The 22,164-nt window shown below is 38.0% G+C and overlaps 1 protein-coding gene across 37 annotated transcripts in view; it reads left to right on the top strand.

Annotated features, from left to right (window-relative positions):
* CLASP2 (cytoplasmic linker associated protein 2) overlaps positions 1-22,164 on the top strand; it is a 167,570-nt gene that overhangs the window by 88,918 nt on the left and 56,488 nt on the right. For 17 of the 37 annotated variants that reach the window (XM_042474353.1, XM_042474372.1, XM_042474358.1 and 14 more), the window contains 11 exons: positions 1,618-1,753; positions 3,940-4,010; positions 5,223-5,282; positions 6,435-6,512; positions 6,993-7,160; positions 7,815-7,867; positions 8,146-8,316; positions 11,979-12,002; positions 17,304-17,321; positions 20,943-21,044; positions 21,184-21,210. In XM_042474353.1, coding sequence (XP_042330287.1) covers positions 1,618-1,753; positions 3,940-4,010; positions 5,223-5,282; positions 6,435-6,512; positions 6,993-7,160; positions 7,815-7,867; positions 8,146-8,316; positions 11,979-12,002; positions 17,304-17,321; positions 20,943-21,044; positions 21,184-21,210 — 908 coding nt within the window. The remainder of the gene's footprint in view (positions 1-1,617; positions 1,754-3,939; positions 4,011-5,222; positions 5,283-6,434; positions 6,513-6,992; positions 7,161-7,814; positions 7,868-8,145; positions 8,317-11,978; positions 12,003-17,303; positions 17,322-20,942; positions 21,045-21,183; positions 21,211-22,164) is intronic. The other 20 variants (XM_042474370.1, XM_042474367.1, XM_042474362.1 and 17 more) reach the window with 5 other exon arrangements.

Raw genomic sequence — 22,164 nt, 5'->3', positions numbered from 1 at the left:
CTGCCACCCCACTCTACAGATGGGAAAGAATGTGGGCGCTCAAGCCCATATTAGTCAGTGGGTGATGACATGTATGCTCCTGCATCCCTGGGCACATGCCACCATTTGCTAATATGGGGGGTGGGGGTGAGGCAAACTGTGATGGCTTCAATACATGGATGGCTAACCTGCTCATAGGGTGAGGTTACTGTACTATATTTTTAATACTTTTTTGCATGAAACAAAATTTGTGTACATTGAACCATCAGAAAGCAAAGATGTCACTATCTTGGCCACCCGTGAAAACAAATATTAAATTTTGGACAAATTGGGGTTCTCAGATAAGGGTTATTCAACATATATTGGTAAATAGTAGATCACCCAAAGATATGTTATATCTATATTATCCCAACTCCTGCATTAGTATATCTGTGGTATTACTAAATGTCTGCAATCAGGCAGACCCAGATCCATCAGGGATAGCATGAAAGAAGAGACTCCTCCCTCCTTAACTGTCATCTTCCGGCCTGAGAGAGAGCGATCAGGCAGACCCAGCTCCACCAGGGATAGCCTGAAGGAAGAGGCTCCTCCCTCCTTAACTGTCATCTTCCGGCCTCCTATTCCCCTCCAGCTATGCTCTGACTGTTTGGGGGAGAGGCTTGTGTACCCTAATGAAGTTGTGAGCTATGCTGGCGGTGGTATAATAGCCACCGGTAGAGCCTCCCACGCCAGACAGGTCACAACCGAAGGGTCTGACCAAGAGTGCTAAAGGGCAAGATGGGCTCTCTAGCCTTATGGCAACCATCTTAGGAGAAGGAAAACTCTAATCCCAAACCCGGGCAGATGGTGCTCGTCTAACCCTGTAAGGTCAACCATCTAAGAGAAGGAAACTCTAATCAAACCTACGACGCAAGGACCTCACTGCCACCGTCCATGCTTGTTAAGGCCTCAGCAGTCAAACCTCTTGTTTAAAGAGTGAGGCCAGTTCTGTGCACGCTGCGCTCCACCAGAAAAATCCATTGCACAGGCTCGAAGGATACATCCAACATCATCAACGTGCTTGTAGAAAGCACGGATGAATCCTTCCTGAATCTTCGTTCGTGAAGTAAAGCCAAGAAGACGAACTAAATGTAGCAAATTTCATATGGCTAAATGCAGACCACCGCACAAAACCAAATTCTAGATAAAGATGCATATATGATAGGGCAACAACTGTAGCTTGCTGTAACAGACTAGTATAACTCCTCTTCAGTGGTTTAGTGCAGCTTTTTTAATTGAAATGAACTTGAGACTTGTCATTTATTTCAAAAACTTTTATTTACCATGGGGCAAATTGTAGTGCTTGACTTTGAGTGTAGTTGTTTCCTTTTAAATTTGTTTACCTCAGAGGATAATAAGTCTTTCAGATTGTCCACTGATTCAGATTAGTCTAAAGTTGAATGGCTTTGCTGCCTTAGAGTATAGTTCTGTGGGTTAAACATAGTGGTTTCGTTTCCAAATTAGTTCTTTGATTCGGTGCTTATGAACTGATGTGAACTCCCAGAGTAATCTGACTGACTGATGTTGCAAATAGATAAACTAAATGGGGGTGCCAAGTTGGTTTCTATAACCAGGTTTATTTAATTTTATTTCTTGCAGCCATCTTTCAACAGTTCTGGGAAACAAATTTGATCATGGCGCAGAAGCCATTGTGCCTACTCTGTTTAATCTGGTCCCTAATAGCGCCAAAGTTATGGCTACTTCTGGATGTGCAGCCATTAGATTTATCATCCGTGTAAGTATTTGCCTTTATTGTTTTAAAACTCTTCATATCATTTATGGGTATATTATTCCGTAAGGATGTACTTTTTTCCATTCAAGATAAGCACTATTTGATGAGATATGAACCATGTGCTTGGAGTATAAATGATGAGTATGTATGACCATGGAAATTATTTCCTTGCCAAAAATAAAAAATGGCAAACTGAGAGTTGACAATTTCAAAAGTCAACCAGTAATTAGCTTGATAGAATTGGTTATAGCTAACCAAAAAAGTTATCTTCTTGGGCAGGTGACAATCAACATTAAAGCAATTAGGAAAGTAATTGGAAAATAAAATTGCCAATAACATAAAGGTTTTATAAAGGCCAGATCTATTTGATGATACAGTTGTCCCTCCATATTCGCTAGGGTTAGGAGAACAAGACCCCTGTGAATATGAAAAAACCACAAATAACAAAAACACTGTTTTACCTGAGAGGACACCTCTCTAGGAATCTCTAGGTCCTCCAGTGCAACTCTGTGGTCAATGTCCAACATACACTGACCATAGAATGGCACTGGAATAGCTACAAATGGTCTTTCAGTCCAACTTTTAGTTAAAGTTGACCACAGAGTTGCACTGGAGGACCTAGACAGTCCTAGGGAGAACATATTAATGAAATCTGTGAATAATCAAATCCACAAATATCAAATCTGCAAATATGGAGGGATGACTGTATTGTATACTGTACCTTTGGCCACCTCATGTCAAATGAATATCCTAGCCCTGGAAGAGGCAGAAATGCACTATAAAAAATTTAATGCACTTTCTCCCTATGAAGAAGGATGCACTTGAGGCTTCCTTTGTTTAGAAAAACATGTCAGCAAGAAGGAGAAGATAGTTTTCTTCTCTCATAATATGAGAATGTAGTCATTCTGTTAAATTTTCTTTAGTAGGTTTGAAACATAAAGGGAAATACTATTTCACACAGTGCACAATTTCTCAAATCATTGCTGCAAGCAGTAGTAGGGATTACTATACTGTATTAGTTTACTTGTTGTTTAAAGCATGATGGCATAAAATTAGGTGTGAGAGAGGATCTGCGTGGGGATTGTGTCTTTCATGTTCTACTTCTGTAGCATTCACACCTGTCAGATAACAGTATGCTAGTTTATATGAATGCTTACCTTTATTTGACAGATCTGAGGGCCAAAATTATGGTTTTTGATACAACGCATGGATAAATCAAGGGTAGAACTTTGCAGGTGTAATACATGCTGTAATACATCTCCCTGCTTATTCAGTTTCTTAGATATTGTTTAAAAAACAGAACTGAAATTGTTTAATGGTAGTTGATTTGTTGATACAGTAGGCCCTCCGCATTCGCTGGGGTTGGGAGGCACAGGATCCCTTTGAACGTGAAAAAACGCGGATAAAACAATACTATGTTTTTATCTGAGAGGACACCTCTCTAAGAATTTCTAGGTCCTCCAACATAACTCTATGGTCAACATCTGCCAGAAGATGACCACAGAATCATGCCGGAGGACCTACAAATGTCTAAAGAAGTGTTTTCTCTAGTAACCTCTAAGTCCTCCAATGCAACTCTTATGGTTAGTTTCCAGCAGAGTTGTGGTGGAGGACCTAGAGGTTCCTAGAGAGAACACATTGATCAGATTAGCAAATAACCAAATCCTCAAAAGTCAAAGCCACAGTTGTGGAGAGCCAACTATAATAATGAAATGACCAACATCACATTAAAATAGTACTTCATATCTTAATTTATTCCAACTATAATTTATTAACATTTGAATTAAGATTGTGAGCTTCATCCTTAATCCATTTTTGGCTCTCTTTGACAAAGGGGGGATTATAAATTTAAAGTGGTAGTTTTATCTTTCAAGACCTAAATAGCTTGTGACTGGATTATCTTTCATGTGTACACATTCAGACCTTAAGATATTTCAGAAATCCTCTTCCAGGTACTCCTGGCAAGTGAACTGAGGCAAGTAAGCAATAGGAACTGTGTGTTCTCAGTCGTGAAAGCCAAGTTATAGAAGAGTTTTTACAGACAACTTTGCTTGGTGCCATCTTTATGGTGTTCCGGTGCTTTTAAACAGCGTGAACTAATATTTTGGGCTTCTCGTTTAGAAGAACCACATTAATTTTTTGATTAATGCCTTGTGGTGAAATTAAGAAAACGTTTTTCTCTTTTTCAGCATACCCATGTGCCCCGCCTCATACCTTTAATAACCAGCAACTGTACCTCAAAATCTGTTGCAGTCAGAAGGTAAGTATTTTATGAGTATTGTACCTTGAACTGGATCGTAATTTATTGAGACTTAGAATAGATGCTTGAAATTAATGAGACTGAGGTAGGTCATGACTAATGTAAGGTTCATTCATTTCAGTAGTTCTTTTCTAACCACATTACCGCACTACACTCTTATAGTGTTAATATTCCACTTTTACTGCTCTGACTGCCTCCTGTTGCATTCTGAGATTTGTAGTTCAGTGAGACCTAAGAGCTCTCTGGCTAAGAATTCTAAATGCCCCTCTCTAAACTGCAAATCCTAGAATGCAGACAGAGCAGCTAAAGTGGAATAGTAGTGCTATAAGAGTGTAGTGTGGTAATCTAGCAAGTCTTAGATCCAGTACTTTTCAGTATTACACTGATTGCAGTACAGAATTTTAGGGATTATTTTATTCTGATTTTTAAATTTGATTTATATTGCCCATATATCCAGAACTGGAACCTAGTTTTGTGCAGAGAACACTTCATATCATACAGTATTTGAACCACAAAGTGAATGCTACAGTCCTGCACACATCTACCATGACTATGTTGTCTTCTACGTGCCTTTTTTCATGTATGCACAGTAATCAAGGGGCTTTTTCCTAAATAGACATATAGGATTATGCTGTGAAGCATACTGTACATGTTAAATATGTTTATTACTTCAGATCTACTTGTTGGGGTTTTGACTTGTCTTTGTTTTTATGTTTTATGAACTGGTCTAAGAACATCTTAAAACAGTGCCTATAAAGGGAAATCAAAGGCTAGAACAAATTCCCTTTGTTGGCCTAGAGTAGTGCAAGGTAACCTCCTGGTAATTGGACTGGATAGGTAAAGGCTTAGATAATTTGCGGTCATTCTCCAAATTTCATTTATAATTGTATGAGTTGTATCCCCTTAGGCACCCAAGTTAGTATTAGCACCCTCATTTCTTTCCTCCTTATTCCTTGTTTGAATTCTGTATTTTTAATGTTTGTAAGTAGCATAACAAGTTAGTTCTGAAAGACAAAAATAATTTTTGGCTCAGAATGGTTTTGCTGCTAAAAACACAATAGACTTATCACTAACTCTTTGAATCCTACCCATGTATATTTGCTTATAAAGTGTTAGTATAAACTGCCAGGTCCTGGACTCTTAGTTAGATGCAAGAGACTTTAATTGCTCATTTAGAGATTTATAACCAACTTCAGTCCTTGTCTGTTCCAGGCGTTCATTTGAATTTCTAGACCTGTTGTTGCAAGAGTGGCAAACTCACTCCTTGGAAAGGTACAATTTCAGTTTATTTCCAATTTGGTGCAGGAGGTAGGGTGAAATAATTATTTTTTATGGGATGAGTTCCTGCTTTAATCCCACAAAAACAAGTGTGGTTTTATTTTTATTTTTTAACAGTTGGATATGCTGCCCTGTTGGTTGGCATAAACCGTTTAAAAGCATATTATTGTTTAGACTCTAGGGTTTATTTAGAATTTTATTTAGAGTTTTATAACCCATCCTTCAGCCAAAAGGGCTCCACAGCACAGTACAAATAGTTAATTTGACAGATCCCTGCCCTGAAGCTTACAATCTAGAGATTGGGAACAAACTTAATGATTAGTCTGTAAAGTTTGGTCAAAATGACTTCAGATCAGATAGTGTGTTTTTTGTTTTGCTTTTTTGTTAAATGATCTGAGTGAACTATTTCAAAAACATTTTCCAGCCTCATTAAATTGTATAAAGAGATATTCATGGATAAGGGTTGTATAGGGGTACTTCAATATCAGGTGTATAGGAGTATGTGATCCAGTCTATCTTAGTTTTAGGGCTTTAAAAATAATAATACTGGCTTTGTGAACAGAAGAACTGATACCTTAGTTCTTTATGAAATTTGCTGTACTGTCAACTTGAGTATTACACTGTGCCAGTAGTGGTAAATTCCATGGCACTGGGAACCAGCATACCCTAACCTTGGCTAGCTCAGTGCTGGCAGGGTGATATGTTGGGGGTGGTATTCACCTTCTTTTCCTCCATCTTCTTTCTTTTTTCTCTTACATTTATACTAATAGGAAGAATCTACACTAGTTCTGTATTGGTGTACTTAGATCTGTGGAGTTGTTGAGACACCAACCTTGCTTTGGATCAAAGTCTATCTTTGACACACCCACAAAATATCACATTTTCTATGGAGTCAACCTTTTCTACTACCACACATTTGTATCTGGTTTGGAATTGGGAGGATAGTTACTATAAGAATTTCAGAGTATGTATGTAGATTTCTTCTGTTTGAGTAGGAAAGATCAAAACCATACTATACTATCTTACTATATACAAACTGGAAGAAACATTTAAATAAATATCAACATTCCTTTAAGGAACCAAAATTTATCACAATATAATATTGATATATTATATATAATACTAGGCCTGGGTTTTCTCTTACAGGCATGCAGCTGTCCTTGTTGAAACTATCAAAAAAGGCATCCATGATGCTGATGCTGAAGCACGAGTGGAGGCAAGAAAGTAAGATTCAAATATTATGTATCTACAGTTGGCCCTCCTTGCCCATAGATTTTTTATCCATGGATTCAAGCATCTACGGCTTGAAAATACTCCAAAAAAGTATAAATTCCATGTAGCAAACCTTGATTTTCCATTTTAAATAAGGAACATAATTTTGCTATGCCATTATATTTAATGGGATTTGAGCATCTACGGATTTTGTTATCCACGGGGACTCCTGGAACCAAACCCTAGCGGATAACAAGGACCCACTATACTTTGAAACAGTAGATTCTTTTTAACAGTAGAAAAGAAATGCATGTTTGAACGTATAATAAATTCTCTTTTGGAGTAGATCATCACATTTTTCTCAACTAATTAGTTAAATCAGAAATATATTTCCTAATTTTTCTTTTCAATGGTATTGGTGGATTATTATTTGTGTTACTAAAAAAAATGCTTAGATGACCATATTGCCCATATTATGTGTTTTGCTTGCAGGACTTATTTAGGTCTAAGAAACCATTTCCCAGGTGAAGCAGAGGCCCTCTATAATAATCTTGAACCATCCTATCAAAGAAGTCTCCAGACATACTTAAAGAATTCTGGTAGCATTGCATCACTTCCACAGTCAGACAGATCATCCTCCAGTTCACAGGAAAGTCTCAAGTAAGGAAATTTTAGAAGAAAATATGTTTATCCTGATCCAGATAAGAAAATCTGTGCACGGAAACCTATGTACACACATGGATCACTTGCTGAACCACTGAGTCATAAAATTGATGCACACTTTAATGCAAATGTTGATTGCCCACACTGTATTACTTAAATGGGGAGAGGCATAATTGATATACACATTCTGGAGCTACTCTTTAATGTGCAAATAGATCGTGTGATTTTCAAATAGAAGCATGGAACTAAGTACTCAGAGAAAAGATTTTAAAACTGCTGAATCATAACAATAAGCAGGAACCCTGGCTTGTTAGCGATGAGCAGCATGATATCCAGTTCACTTCTGTTTGTGGCAGGAATAGCTGAAGAAACCATAGCATAACATGTTGCTTGAATACAGGTACAGCCTTCTCTCTGGTCTATTTCTTTCTCAGCAAATCAGAGAAGGAAACCTGGATTTGTTTTATGTTTCTTGCTTGTGTTTGTTGTGAGAAAAAAACAAACCAAAGAGGGAGCTGCACCAATATTTAATTGACTGCTAAGGAAACCACAGAGCATGCTGTCCATGTTATCTAAACTGGCACAATATTTGTATTGTAAAATCTATAATAACTTTCATTACGAAAACTGTTCTTCTTGCCTTTATTTCAGTCGTCCTGTCTCGTCAAAATGGTCTTCATCCGGTTCAGGTGTGGCTGGCAGAGGTAATGCTTCCATTGTTGTGTGTAAAACTTCCTAATGTAATGCTAAATTAAACTTAATTTTATACTGGTCAATGACCGAGTAAATTTTATTACATTACAAAGTTAATTTGGAATCTCAAAAAGTAGCATCTTTCTTTCTGAAAAGTCTTACCCCAATTAACTACTTAAAGGGATTTTTGTTTTTAATCGTAAGTAAAATATATAGATCACTTCTTCTAAGGGAATAATATACTGTATATATCATGTAATATATTCAGTTTAAAGATCTTTACTTTCAGTTTCAGGAACTAACAAAACTGCTCCAAGCCCAGGAACACTACAGAGGTCTCGCAGTGACATTGATGTTAACGCTGCTGCTGGTGCAAAGGCACGACATGCTATTGGGCAGCCAGGAGGTGCTGGCCGTTTTGCTGCAGCTGGTTTACCCCCAGGATCATACGCTTCATTAGGTGAGAAAGCCCTATTAATCGATACAGTAAACCATTGGCATAATTTTTTTCTCTGCATTTAAATACTATTTTTCAGTGTGGTTACAGTGACTGTAATAAAACATTTAGCTCCATGAATAGAGAAGTGGTTGTTGCATGATGCCATTTGTTTAATCTGTCATTTCATACACTTTTCAATACTTTGTGCAGATGAAAACCTTAGTGGTAAGGTTTAGATTATTCTAGCATGGAGAACACCTAGATGTGTTTATGAGGGGGAGGGGTTAATGTTGTTGGATATGGTTGATTCTGAATAAAGTGGACTGTTAAGTGTGGTTTCTTTCAGTAGAAAGATACACTATAGGTGTCTGAGTAAGATTCCAAAGAAGTGGGTTTGTTACAGAAACCATTGATTTGTAAGGTTAATGGGATATGAAAAGTATGGAATATGGTAGTCATTGTCATATGAATATCTGTATATTCGTGTATTTGATAGATCCAGACTGATTATGAACTGATATGATTTGAATATGTTACTTTGCAGTTGTGTTTTCATCAGACTTTTGTAATCACTTTTTAGTGCTTGCTGGAATCATGTGTCATCCTCCTTTGAGTGATGCCACATGATATCCATCCATCATCCATCACTTTATTTATAACCTGCCTTTCCCACACTGGGACTCAATGTGGGATAGAGAGAAGTGCCTCCCTTGTAGATCAGTCAGTCCCATATGAGAAAATAGGGTCCTTCAGATAGCTTGGTCAAGAGCTATATAGGGTTCAGGTTATCCGCTCTTTTCTACTGCTACTTAACAAATTAGACAAATATTGTCTTATAGCCATTTTTTGTATTGAATGTTATTATCTAAAGGACTTTGGATTTCTTGATGATGTGTTGACAAAGCTATTGAGCACTTACACTGAATATCACAAATATTAATGGTTCTGTTGAACAGAAGGTGAAGAAAATGGATGTTTTGTGCTATTAGTTTTTCTAGTGCAGCTTTGACAGTTTGTCACTCAGTTCTAGTAAGCACCCTAGATGATATTCTGTGCTCATCTGCACATACAACCAGACAAGGAAAGATTAGTGTAACAATAACTGAGCTGAGTAGAGTGTCTATGTCCAGCTTTTCCCCTTAAAAGTAGAGATGGGCAGTTGATAGAAGTTGTGAAGGTGAAAAAAATAATAGCACCTCTAATGAATGCCATTGGTTATTTTATCACATTTGGGAGATTCCCCTTTTGGGGGGCCTAAAGATAACCTCTTTTTGTAGCCTATGCAAATCTTTTTTCCAAGAAAATGACCTCCTAATCCAGTCACTTCTTGTTGATATCTAGCTCACCACTTTCAAATAAAGGCCTTTACATGTTGTCTAGTAGTGTGAGGTTTGAACTATAATTCTGGAGATCAGGTTTTGATTTCCCACTCTGCCATGGAAATGCATTAGGTTACCTTGGACAAGTCATATACTTTCAGCCCCAGCAAATCACACGATTTGTATTAGTCACCTTAATTCAGAAATAACTTGAAAACACAACAACAGCAACAACAACAACAACAGGTGTAAAGGAAAGGAGCGAGGAAATGCCAGAAAACATGGCAAAGTAGTTAATAGCACCCCCAGATGCTGAAATGGATATTATTGGCAACTTTGGGGTAGATTGCTTACTTTTCCATAATTTAGGGAATCTTGGTGACCCTTTGGGGGCTCCAATTTGGCCAGCCCTGCCTTAATGTTTACTTGGGGAAAACATTACTATATTACTGTAGTAATTACTATATTACTATACATTACTTTACCAGTCTTACCACAAATTGCAAGACTGCTGCATTTGAGGATAGCTTTGCCTATTCTGTGGTATATTTTTTAAAAGTGATCCTACAAGTTACAATGCCTTGTCATGACCTACCCATGCCAGTGAAGCCCAACAGTTCTAAGGCAAATACTCCCTTACCCCATGGACGTATTTCTGTCCCTTTTCTTAATTTACACACTTCAACTGTTACTCAAGTGATACACAGGGGGAATGTGTAAAGTGGTTTTATACTGGTGGCTGTATCATCCTGGCTTGTAATTGGCAAAGAGTATCCAACTGTTATGTCTGATTAATTTGAGTGAGAGTCAGGATTAGATTGGGATGATGTCATTATATAATTTATGGTTATGTCTTTTATTGATATATAATGTTAATAGGTAGCACATCCTGTATTTATATAGGCCTTGAATATAATAGTTCCTTCTAGGTTTTTTCTTTAGGAATGAGTGGAATGTTTATCAGAATCCACTTGTAGCTCTTTGGGCTATTTACAGTAGGTCAGCAGGAGGTAACTCTTGGTTTTTTGACAATAGTAGTAAAAAATTGTATTTATTCATTCTGACCCTAAATTAGAGTGTCAAGACAAGGAGGGACATAAAGATGCATCCTCAGACCATTCTGCATGCTTAATTCTAAATATATACTTCTTTTCCAAGCCACATTTGTACCTCTCTCTGGCTAATTATTCTAGTAAAAAGAAACAAACAAAGGTTCAAAAAGCCAAATTATGTTGGTGATGGTTCTGCCATCTTTCTGTAGTCAGCTATAGGGCAATGCAAAATACGATATAAAATAGTCAGCATGGTGTAATGGTGTGAGTGCTGGATTAGGACTTCAAGAGACCATGGCTTGAATCGCCAGAAAATCAGTGGCCAAGTTGGGGATAGTTAAGGTCTCCCATATCAAAAAAGTGGCAATGGCTAACCTCCCGAATACATTTTACCAAGAAAATTTTGATCTACGTTGCCATAAATCAGAGTCATTTTGGAGATACAGCATGTTTAACTTTCTAGAAGAGAATTTTCATGTGCCTCATATAGTTAAATGTTGTAAAATAAATATACAGCCGTTCCTCAGTTTGTGCAGACTTCAAATCTGGGGGGGACTTAGAATGGGGTGCATGCCTGTGGGGCCATGCTGCCATTCAAGCCAATAGGGCTTGAATATTAGTGGATTTCCACTTCCACAGAGGGATCCTTCTTCGCAAAAACAGAGAGGCAACTGTATTTTAACACAATGCACTTGAAATATTAATTTTAGTTCTGCATTTTAGTGATGACAGTAATAGCTGTTAATTTCTTTGAGCATTCATAACAGAGCTGATCTTTTCCCCTTCGTTTTTAACAAAAAAAATTGCCTGCACTAATTTCCCTTCTTCCATCCTTATTGTGCTTGTATTTTTTGTTTTTTCATTCTTTAAGACTTTATGAATGGAACAGAATTGTTCATTTAGCTTTATGCTATGAGTTTCATTCAGATCAAGTTAACTGAAATGAAAATCTTTTTGATTCCAGTAGATGTAAAATGCTGACAACTTGGTCTAAATCCAACCCCATTGGTAAAGCTTGCTAATTAAGCTATGTTGTTTGTTATAATGTTTAGTTTGGGCAGACCCAAAGGAATACTAATAAAGCTCTTATTTTTAACAAAGATGATACTGATAGCATATTACAGTTTTGCATACATTGTTTTGAAAATTGCTAACTTCATAAAGTTAGCACAAGCATGACGCCAATGTACTAGTGACTGTTGACTACTCTATTGATATAATTTCGTTAATGGATGTTTTATGGCTCCCTGGTCAACACTGTTTGCTAACACACTAAGTTTTCCCTGTTTCTTTACCTGCTCTTTCAACAAAGAGGATACTTCTGACAAGATGGATGGTAAGATCTTGTTTTGGCTCTCATTTTCTAAAACTACTAATCCTGTGACTTCTGTTTACATAAAAATGATTTTTGTACTCTCACCTGGTTTGTATCTAGTTTTATACATTTTCACTAAAACATTTCATATTGATATCAAATCTGAATTCTGACTCTGTTTGTAGAAAAGTATAATATAGTGGGCCTTTAGTATCTGCTGGGGCTTGGTTCCAGGACCCCTTGTATCTGTGGATAATGAGGGCCAACTGTATGCATCTTTTAATCTATCTAGTTTTGTCAGATACTGAAGAACCTAATCTTAATATGTTAGCAACTGATAGTCAAGTTAACAATTAATCTTCATTTTCTAGACTTGTTTGTAGCAGCATTACTTAACATAGGTTTGCAATATTGTGTCATCTTTAACTGTTTATCTTTACTTGCATTTCTAGTTTGCATTTTTAGGTACCTACTGCTATTTCCATATGCTCAGTGAGATTTCTTTGATATGCCTCCCTAAATTATATAAGTTCTATATGTTTCCCTAAGTGCTATAAGTGGCATGCTTTAAAATATTTTGAAATACTTTGGGGAGAATAGGAAGATTGATGTGCACAATTCTTCAAATTGATCCTAAGCTGTCAGTGGAGTTTAGCCATTGATTAGTTTATATAATTAATTCACATAAAAATCTTTGGACTTCTAAAGAAAGGTCTGGAAGCTCACTGTGATGGAGTTGGGCACTTTAGAATTTGTGAGCATAAGTTACTCATTTTGCATAATGGGAATAATGATATCTTACAGTCTTCCATGACAGTTGAGCTGCTGCTAACATACTTCATTTCTTATACAAAGGTAATTCTAGTAAAAGGAGCCAAGGATCTCAACCTCATTTGTATACTCATTGCTGTCATGTTTATTTTTCTGACTCCATCATTTCTTTGTGCTGTTGGTCCATAGGAGATAGTACTTAATTAAGCTGTGCTGTCATCATCCGTCATTTTCTAGCCCAAAACTACAATTTACTTGTAAGACTTCAATTATAATAGGCAACTCCTAACTCTGATTTAACTACTATAGAATATTGTGAGTTCTGTTCATAGTACAGCTGGCCCTCTGACCACTGATTTAATCATCCATGACTTGAAAATATTTTTTAAAAATATAAATTCCAAAAAGTGAAACTTGATTTTGCCATTTTATAAAAGGGGCACCATTTTACTTCACCACTGTATTTAATGGGACTTGAGCATCCACAGATTTGGGTATCAGTTGGAGGTCCTGGAACCAAACCCCAGCTGATACCAAGGTCCCACTGTACTATGTATTGGTTTTCGCTGCAATAGCCCGTCACCTGCTAATTTGAAAGGGTGCCTTCTCTCCCCTTCCTTCTCTTAGTCCTGTTGTTCAGTGGGTGATTGTAATCTGAATATCTGAAAAAATTGTTTTGCTTACATCAGACTTTTCAATCTCACAATAGCCTTTCCCTAGTGATTTCAGTCCCTAGTGAGAGTGTTGAATTGTCTCGTAGGCCTGAAACACACAGGCCAAAAGAAGTGGCTTCTGTCTATTTTGGAGGCATGGTGTTTACATAACACACACTCCATGAGTGGCCAGAAGCCATTCCGAGGCCGCCAAAGACAGCGCAAAGCCACCACAGAAAGGAGCCGTCTCAATCCAGCTTCTGATGGCAGCCATCTTGGGAGGGCGGCGGTGACTTGCTTTGGAAGCAAGTCAAGTGGCCACCGGAGTCTGGGCTCAATCAGGGCCAGAGTAGTTGGAGGCCACTTTTTATCTGCTATTTGCTTCGTCTCTTGGTCATATTTAGAGTAGACCCATTTACCACACTGGCCCTCTTCAAGTATAACTTAATCAGGATACAGTCTTGTATTTATTATTATTATTATTAAGCTTTATTTATAAAGCGCTGTAAACTTACACAGCGCTGTACATACAATCTTTTTAATTGGACGGTTCCTTGCCCTCGGGCTTACAATCTAAAAAGACATGACACAAAAGGAGAAGGGAAAGATGGTGGGGAGGGGGCCTCTCTAGTAGGATAATACATATAAATACATAGCAATACAGGAAGTGATTCAATAAAACAGACAACAAAAGAACATCAAATAGCAAGTGACAATTATGCAATGCCTGGGAACGCTTCTCTGAACAGGATGGTCTTCAGCTCAGTTTTGAAGCTGGTTAAAGAAGTGATGGCTCTTGCTCGCGGGGAAAGAAGGTTCCAGGAGTGAGGGGCAGCGAGTGAAAAGGGGCGAATCTGGGATGGGGCAGAGGAAATCCTGGGCTGTGATAGCAGGCCTTGACTACCAGAACGGAGGGCCCTGGTGGGAAGGTGAGGAGAAAGAAGGTCTGATAAGTAAGGAGGGGCCAGTCCATGGAGGGCTTTAAATGTTGACAGCAGGAGCTTATACTGAATGCGGAAAGGGAGGGGGGAGCCAGTGAAGGGATGCCAACACAGGAGAGATGTGGTCAGAGCGGTGGGTGGAAGTGATAATGCGTGCAGCTGAATGCTGGACAGAGATTAAAGGACGGAGGTGAGAAAGAGGAAGCCCAGCCAGGAGGACGTTACAGTAATCAAGTCGTGAGATGACTAGGGCATGGACCAGGATCTTGGCAGTAGAGGCGGAGAGATATGGTCGGATTTTGGCAATATTGTACAAAAAGAATCTACAAGCCTTGGCTGTGGTCTGGATCTGAGGGATACACGACAGAGAAGAGTCAAAGATAAAACCAAGACTGCGGGCTTGCTGGACTGGTTGAATACAAATGTTGTCCACAGAGACAGAAAAGGAGTGTTGAAGGGTGGGCTTAGGAGGAAAGACAAGAAGCTCCGTCTTGGACATGTTGAGTTTCAAACGCCATTGGTACATCCACTGCGAGACAACTGTGAGACAAGACGAAACTTGCTGTTCAAGCCTTGGAGAAAGGTCAGGGGTGAAAGATACAACTGAGTGTCATCGGCATACAGATGGTAGGAAAAACCAAAAGAGCTAATGAGTTTTCCTAAGGACAGTGTGTAGAGAGAAAACAGAAGGGGACCCAGAACAGAGCCCTGGGGAACTCCAACAGGTAAGGGAACAGGTGAAGAAGTCTGACCACCTGCAGCTACTGCAAAAGATCGGCCAGACAAGTAAGATCTAAACCAGTCAAGAACAGAGTCTGAGAACCCAAGGTCAGAGAGTATGTCAACTAGGAGACAGTGATCAACGGTGTCAAAGGCTGCAGACAGATCGAGAAGGATGAGAACAGAGTAAAGGCCATTAGCCTTGGCCTGTAAAAGGTCATTCGAGATCTTAGTGAGAGCTGTCTCTGTGGAATGCCTTGGGCGGAAACCAGACTGAAAGGGATCGAGGATGGAGTTGGCTTCAAGAAACTCAAGACAGCGAGAATAAACAACCCGTTCCAAAACCTTAGAAAGAAAGGGAAGTAGTGAAATCGGACGATAGCTAGACAAAGAGGAGGGGTCAAGAGAAGGTTTTTTCAGAATTGGGGAAATGAGAGCATGTTTGAAGTCCGACGGGAAGGAGCCTGTAGAGAGAGAGAGAGATTGAAGATATGGAGAAGCGAGGGCAGAAAAGAGGGAGCTACAGGAATTAGAAGACGAGTAGGAATTGGGTCAAGAGGACAGGTTGCAGGTTTGGAAGAGTTCAGAAGTGTAGATAGTTCATCCAAAGAAGCAGGCGGAAACACAGAAAATTTGTTAGGCGAGGGCGATAGAAGATTATGAGCAGAAGAAGAATCAGGGGGAACTATCTCAGAGCGAATAGTGGTAATCTTAGAGATGAAATAATTAGCAAAGTCATTAGGAGAGAATGATGAAGAGACAGGTGGAGAGGGAGGTTTAAGCAAAGTGGAATGTCTGTGGTATATTGTTAAAATATACCACATTTACCAACAGCTACGGTTAAATATCAGATCGCACTATAAGGTGCCATTGTATTTGCCCAAGCATTTACATGCATGTATATGTTCATATAACAGATCCATCCACTTACAATCTAGAAATGGGGGGATTAACCCAAATCCTATAAAATAACCCAGAAAATCCAACACCTAAAAACTTATACCCAGTACATAAAGATAGGAAGAATGATTTCCCAAAGATCAGAAAACACAAATGATATGATAGCCCTTGCATATTTTAACACTGTAATACTGTTATTGCCAATTTCTGATAATAATTGTACCCCCTTCTTGAAGCAGTTACTGTCAGTATTTTTCATCATTTCATTGTTCCAAATTCTTTGAAAATCATTCTGCATCAGACGTGAGAAAATACCTTCCAGTACTGAGTCTGCTGCTCATGACAGGTGCATTCCATCTGCCATGATTAAAATAATTCAGTGATACACTAGATAGATTTATGGGGAGACTATAAACACAATTGTTTTTTCTCTGTACTGTATATATAAGTTGATATGTACAGTCTGCCCTCGGTATCCACAGGGAATCCATTCTGGACCCTCACACAGATACCAAAATCCGCAGATGCTCAGGTTCTGTGGTCCTCAATAGTGGTGAGTGCACACAGCCACGCTGCCATTCAGGGCAGTGGGATTTGAGTGGTGGTGTGTGTACATGGTCACGCTGCCATTGAGGACAATGGGATTTGAGTGGTGACGCATGCATGTGACCATACCACCATTAGTGACCGCCCTTGTTGTCCCCAGTGGCGGCATGTGCACAGAGCCATACCTCCATTCAGGACAACAGGACTTATCCTGAATGGCGGCGCAGCCATGTGCACACCCCACCATTGGGGGGAAATGGGGACTGTCCCTGACAGCAGTGCAGACATGTGCACTCACCACCACTAGGGACAACATGGGTTTGCTGTCCGCGGATGCTTGAATCCATGGATGGCAAGTCCACAGATACCAAGGGCTGACTATACATTGGCATTTGTGGTACATTTAATCTTCATCTTTTTACTCTGAGGTATTTGAGGTAATGTATAACTCATTTCAAAGACAGCTTTAGATTTAGTTTTGTGGATCTTTCTGACAGTATCTTCCTTTTTTATATATATTATCCCCAATTTATTCTGCAGCTTTGGCATAAAGTGGCTGTAAGCAATTTTACCAGATGATACATGCAACAATGCATATTTCATCTGAAAAGAAAGATGGTAACTTCTGGTTCTACTGGGCAATATCACTGAAAAGTACAGTGGACTAAAATTCATTGTTGCATAATACATTTTCTTTTGTATATGCACTCAGAAGCCAAAGAGATTGCTTACCAATTATGATGAAGATCTTTTGTTTGGAATATCATTGTTTTAATATTTTTTCCATTTAGGAACAGCTTCTGAAGATGGTAAGAGAATGAATCTTCTGCTAAAAAGCATATGCTTCCATCTTAATTATTTCCATCATCATAAGCAACAGCCTTGTACAGAGTATAACAGTCCATTATGCAACTGTCAGAGTTAATTTATTAGTTGGCTTCTCTATGATATTTTGTTGCTGTAATGTTTATTTGCAAAATCTTGTGGGTTTTTTTATCAGACTAATCCTTTGCAATAAAAATGTCTTGATTCCTTTATTTAAAAAGTGCATTTTCTATTTTGATTTTTACTTTCTCCTTTTTAAAGATGTTCAGTGGAAATGTCAGTATGCTAGACAGACATATTCATGCTTTTGGGAAGCAAGTGCTACTATTTATTGCATCTTATAAAATTCTGTTGCCATTGAAGTACTGCGGTATAATTAGAGTTAGGCCTTTGATCATTCAAGAATTGGTCAAGTATTTTTAAATAATGGTCAAATATTTTTAAAGCAATTAATCTTGTGAGAACAGAAAAGATGGTAATGTTCAGCAAGTGATTTTACAACAGAACTAAATCCAATGTTGTGCTAATATCTACAGTGGAATTTCCCTCCCCCCCATCCTAAATTTTTTTGTTCTACCTACTCTTAGCCTTCCTAATCTGTTTTGGTGCAGAGGAGAGCAGTTATGCTGTCTATTTTCACTAGTTCCCATTCTGCCAGAAGGTGACCAGTGTTGGATGTTGCCCAGTTACATTGACATTTTCAAAATAGTCATTTATTTTATTACATTTTAACTCTGCTCTTCCTTTCAAGAAGTACAGAATGATACAGAATAGGGGGGGGTGTTAAATAAATAAATAAAATTATCTCTGTATCCCCTGATATTTGAGGGATATTTGATAATTAATTAATTCTCCTTGTGGGGTAAACTCTGCTGGATTTCCCTTCTGTCTCCCTGGTACTAGCTTGACACTTACCATTTGATAGGCTCCTTGACCATGTTTTCTTTGGAGATACCTACAGTTATAGGAAATAACCATTGAAAAAATGTTTGTGCTGCTAGCCTTGCTTGTTAAACCCTGCATGGGTAGAGGGCATGATACCATCTGTTCTGTTCTTGTTAACAAGTGACACAATGATAAAATAAAGATAAGCTTCTGTCCACACAGTGCCATTCTTATATTTGACAGTGTTTGGCTGTGTGAGTGAACAGGTAGCATATTTGACAGTATTTGACTGTGTGAAATAATTGACCATTTTTTACTATTCATTTGTTGTAGTGGCAACCCTATATGCAGTACTTATGAGGAAACATAATTCAGAACAATCAGAACAATTACCTTATGGGTTGTTTTTATTACTCGTTCCTCCTAATACTCAACAGCTCCACTTTCATAGAGAGTGCAGATTGCAACTCCAGAAATTTCTGAGAATTGCCCCTGAAGAAGGCCAGTTGGTGATAAGGGTGAAACGCGGTGGACTTCTTAAGATATAAACATTTTTGGACCATCGCACAGCATATGAGACTATGTCTCTTTTCATTCTTCCATTGGTTTTTATTATAACAGAAGCAGAATCAAATACTATTGGTTATTTAGCTTCATGACAGAATGGTAGCACTCTGTATTCCAGCTTTTTGCGGGTCAAAGCCTTTTTGCATTTACACACCCTTTTCACCCCATTACAGTGGATGGCGGAAATTCTGTTGTTGCATGGGTGTGATTGTACAGTATTGGCTTTAGCCCAAGCTCTTTGTGCATAATAAATTTACAGAGGTAACATTATAATTGAGTGGATAATTTTTTGAATACTGGCTCTCTTTTCGTAGACTTTCTGTGGACTTTATCCTCTACTTGGGTGACTAAAACCTTGCATAGCAAAAGTCTGAGTACTGTGTATAATGTGTCTGTTTCAATCTGTATTGCATTTGCTTTGCATTAATGTTTTGTTTTAATTTTCATTATTAACAATAGCAGGCTTTGCCTTTAAATGCTTGAGTAAATGTGTTTTAGGAACTGGTAAGCAAGTATGTTGGCCTATCAACTTTAAACTTCCTAATACTTTTAATCCATCTACAGTGAACATTTTCTGAATAGTTTCAAAATGACTTGAATCCTTGCCTTTGTAATAAGAGAAATACACAATTCCAGCTTGAATATGAGAGAATAGGATTTAGCTGTTTTGTTTCAGTAATTATGCTTACAGAACATTTTCCCGTTTTTCCTCATCATTTAGAAAGTATTTTTAACTTACTTTCATGGGTATAATGGAAATCTCTTACTGTGCAGGTTGAACATTTTTTATCAGAAATACTTGGGACCAGAAATGTTTATTATTATTATTATTATTATTATTATTATTATTATTATTATTATTATTGAAATGCTTTCCATATGCATGATGCTATATCTTGGAGATGAGGCCCAAGTCTAAAGACAAAATTCATTTACGTTTCTTATGAACCTTATATAAAGTAAATTTTAAATAAACTTAAAAGTAATTTTAAATAAATATTTTAAAATAATTTTGTGCATGTATCAAAGTTTATGTACAATGAATCATCAGTAAGGAAAGGTGTCACTATCTCAGCCATCCATATGGACAATTTTGGATTCTGGAGTATTTCAGAATGTGGATTTCTAAATAAGGGATGTTCAACCTGTATTGCGCTTTAAGTCTTTGACTGTTGTTGACAACCAAGTCAGTAGAGGAAGCAAAAACAAATACTGTACAACATTTAAACTACAAAAAAGTGACAAGAAGGGGAGAAATTCTGTCTTCATTATACAGTAATATATTATACCAGAAGCCAATTCACTTTGTGAAGTAATGAGTTGCCAGACTTAGCACTCAAAATACATTCTAGGACAGTGCTTCTTAATCTGTCTAATACAAACGACGGCCATATTTGTGCCCCTTTGTTACAATTGTTTCTTAATTTCCTGGAAACTTACCAGGTACCAGCAGCCAGTGCCGTGTGGACTGGACTAATTTTGCGTAGCACTGCTCTTGGGCACACATGCATGTTCTTGAGCAGTTTGGAGAAACTTGGCACTTTTGCCGTTACTGTTTCTGTAATATTACCTTTGCTCTCAAGAAAACACATGATAACTATTTCCTGCCTGATACTTTCAGTATGCCGGACTTAATCAACATTTTAGTATCTAATTTGGAGTTAGAAATACAATTGCCCCTCCACATTTGTGGGCTTCGCTTTTTTGGATTTGATTATTCACAGATTATTTGCTGCCACCTTTGCTGCTGCCCTAAGGCCATTTTTAATGGAGACTGAAAGCCTCACGAGACTGAAAGACTGCAAATGTGCAGAGAGGCTTGTAAGTCTCCATTAAAAATGACATACGGCAAAAGTGGCGACGATGGCAAGCCACACCACTTTTGTCTTGCAAAGGTGCTCCACTGCCTCAAAGGCATCCATGGTGGGTTGAATCTGTGGATCATACTTTCTGTGTATGTTAAATATGGTTGGGAGCTGGGCTAGAGTTATTTGTGAGTTTTCTACTTTTGCGGGGGTCCTGTACCTTTAACCCCAGTGAATGGGGATGGCTGACTGTACTTTGAGGAGCAGCAGTCTGATATTTTATTTGCTATAATACTTCTCCCCACAGATTATTCCTCTGATCTCTGGATTTCTGTTTTTGCTTTGTAGGACGTGTGAGAACCAAACTTTCAACACCATCTATTGGTATGGGAAACTCAAAGACAGATTCCAGAGGCCGTAGTCGAACGAAAGTTGTGTCTCAGTCTCAGCGTATGTAATTCTGTTTATCACTCTTGCTTCTATTAAAACATTAAATCATACACACAAATACAAATAATTGACCAAAGGATATGGTCAATATATATATATTTAAAAACACTACATACTGAGTTGTTGTTCTGTGCCATAGGTTCATCATCGCCAGACAAAAATGAAGGTATTTTTTTTTCAGTGTTTCAGTGTTTCGGTTCAGTAGTCTGCATGCTTTTGGAGTCTTTTATAGTTCGTGTGGTGTTAACTTTAACAAGGAAGTTGCTATTTAAAAAGCAAAGAGTCTTAAAACATTTGGTTAACTGTAAATTAAAGCTACATTTCAGCAATTGTTATTCCATCCAAAACTGAAGTACCCTATATTTCTTCCAGGTAGAACTCAGTGTAATATGTCAACATTAATGATGTAACAGAATGTTAAATATGTAAGATAGGGAAACAAATGGATTTTAGTCATATTCCAACAGTAATTTGCTTTGACAGGCATTTCAAAGTTTGTGAAATGTTGTCATTTACGCTTGCAAGGTCATTTGAACATCCCTATAGCATTTGACTAAATTAAAATTCATTGTGGCTGTTGATTATTTGTTTTCGTCCTGATTCCAAAATATTATGAATTAAAAATTGGTGACAGCTGCATTAATTTATCAGACAACAGCAATATAACATGGATATCAACTCAGATGACACCTACCTTGGTTATCATACTGTCTCCCTTGGCTCATTTCTGAAACTTTGGCACTAGGGGCAAATTACTAGAGACAGCCAGGTGGCTGTCATCGTTGTGTTTCTTACAGTTAAGGAAATTGGTACCACATGAATTACTGAAAGGAGCCATTTGTAGTTTTTTAGGGATATACATTTGTGGGACATATTTCAGTGACCATTTTCCCTACCTTGCAAATCACATGGAGAGTTAAGTCTGTGACTATGCCATTCAAAAAGTCAGTTTTTTAAAACACAGAGACAAGAATGAGAATGTCATTCTTCACACACACACACACACACACACACACACACACACACACACACACACACACACACTTTAATAATCTTCTAAGCTTTCCAGGTTGCAGAAGAAGAACCTCAAAAGTGAATGCTGTGGCTGAATCCTTTATTA

This window comes from Sceloporus undulatus, chromosome 6 (assembly GCF_019175285.1).
Source record: "Sceloporus undulatus isolate JIND9_A2432 ecotype Alabama chromosome 6, SceUnd_v1.1, whole genome shotgun sequence".
Taxonomy (NCBI): domain Eukaryota; kingdom Metazoa; phylum Chordata; class Lepidosauria; order Squamata; family Phrynosomatidae; genus Sceloporus; species Sceloporus undulatus.
This window is presented reverse-complemented; position numbering and strand designations above follow the sequence as displayed.